The sequence below is a fragment of the Frankliniella occidentalis genome, unplaced genomic scaffold (genome assembly GCF_000697945.3).
Source record: "Frankliniella occidentalis isolate FOCC.00 unplaced genomic scaffold, Focc_3.1 Scaffold552, whole genome shotgun sequence".
NCBI lineage: Eukaryota > Metazoa > Arthropoda > Insecta > Thysanoptera > Thripidae > Frankliniella > Frankliniella occidentalis.
This window is the reverse complement of record NW_026267668.1, coordinates 23456-24897: the sequence shown is the minus strand read 5'-3', so window position 1 is coordinate 24897 and position 1442 is coordinate 23456. Positions and strand designations below refer to the sequence as shown.

Sequence of the window (1442 nt, the reverse complement as noted above, 5' to 3'; positions counted from 1 at the left end):
AAGCCTTTCATGGAGGCCACATTGCCCTTTTCCATGTTTAATAGGACCTTGCTCACTTTAGCCAGCTGAATGGTAGACTCTTGGAGGCGGTAATAGTGCCTATGAATGTCAATGTTGTGGCCAAGAAAGGTTGCAACCGAATCCAACTCATTTTCTTTAAGGTTTAGTAGCTGCATCATAGTTGCTATGTGTTTTCTTAGTTCTGTACCTTTTATTGAATCAGGATCCTTGAGCCCAGGGCAGTCATTTGTCATGTTTTTCAGAACTACGCCTGCCCGGTATGCGCCTGTAGACGAGTTCAGTGCAGGGAATTGGTAATTGTTACCTGTTGGGACGCCGACCTTCTCTCGGACATTTTGGAGTAGTTTGACAGCGTCCTGCAGTTCTGTGGTTAGGATGATTGGTACTCCTCGCCCTCTCTTTCCCCTGATGTATATCAGCTGCAGTCGCTGACAGAGGGCCATCTCCATTTCTGTCAGTGAGTTGAGAATGGTCTTATCTTCTCTCTCGGGTAGTTTCGATGAATTGTTGTAGTGTTCTACTTCCATAAACTGGCATTCGCCTGGCCGCCGTCTGTTGAGCACCATGACTTGGCAAAGGGTGACTTCCACCAATTTCCTATATGTCATTTTCGACGGATCTTTTTTCAAGGCTAATAGGGCTTCCTTCGCAGTTTTCTTAAAGAATATGTGCAGGGTTTTTATATCTTCAGCCAGAGGCAGCCTCTTTACTTTGTTCCACTTTGCATCTTCTAAGGTCCTAAGGGCCAGCTTTCCACAGTCACTCGACCATTCTCTTTCCAGACGCCCTCTGAACATGTGGACTGGTTCCACTAAACGGTGTGTCTCAAAGTCATCGAGACATTTACCAATGTAGTGGCTGCTGATATCCATCAAGTCCATTTTCAGTTTCAAAACGTAGCTTGCACTCATGAATTTGTTCCCTTTTGGATGGTATTTTGCAGCTGCCCGGCCTGCCTCCACCACCAGTCTGTACTTTGTGGCACAGAACAGCTCGGTGATACAACCAGTGCTGGGAGACAGCTTCTTCACTTCCACCATCAACCGACCAAGTTCTCTCATCTTGTCCTTCACCACACGGTCGCGGTTTGGAGAGTTCTTGTCTGTCAGGTCTTGAAAAAGTTTTCTCCCATACGAAAGTATGGTGGCGTCTGTTAAAATAGTGGTAAAAACTTCGTCATAATTCATGTGGCTCAGTATCGTTTCCCGGAATTCATCATTGTCACTGTCTGTCTCCACAGGGGGGAGGAGCATGGCACTTCGTGCTTGAATTCCTTTTAGGTTTTGCTTCACAGGAGATATGAGGGGGGGGGAGGGGCTGGTGGTCAGACTCAGAGTGGCAATCAATAGACTCAATCTAATTCCTAGCTTTCAATTTGGTTTCAGGCCTGGCATGTCATGCGAAAATGCCCTTGTCAATTT

The 1442-nt window shown here is 46.4% G+C and overlaps 1 protein-coding gene across 1 annotated transcript in view; it reads right to left on the bottom strand.

The window, feature by feature from the left end:
- Positions 1-56: 56 nt before the first annotated feature.
- The window catches only part of LOC127751544 (uncharacterized), a gene marked incomplete at both ends in the record, with an annotated part of 12738 nt that continues 11352 nt past the window's right edge, over positions 57-1442 (bottom strand). Inside the window, one exon of the mRNA XM_052275253.1 lies at positions 57-1171. Within this exon, the coding sequence (XP_052131213.1) occupies positions 57-1171 (1115 nt within the window). The remainder of the gene's footprint in view (positions 1172-1442) is intronic.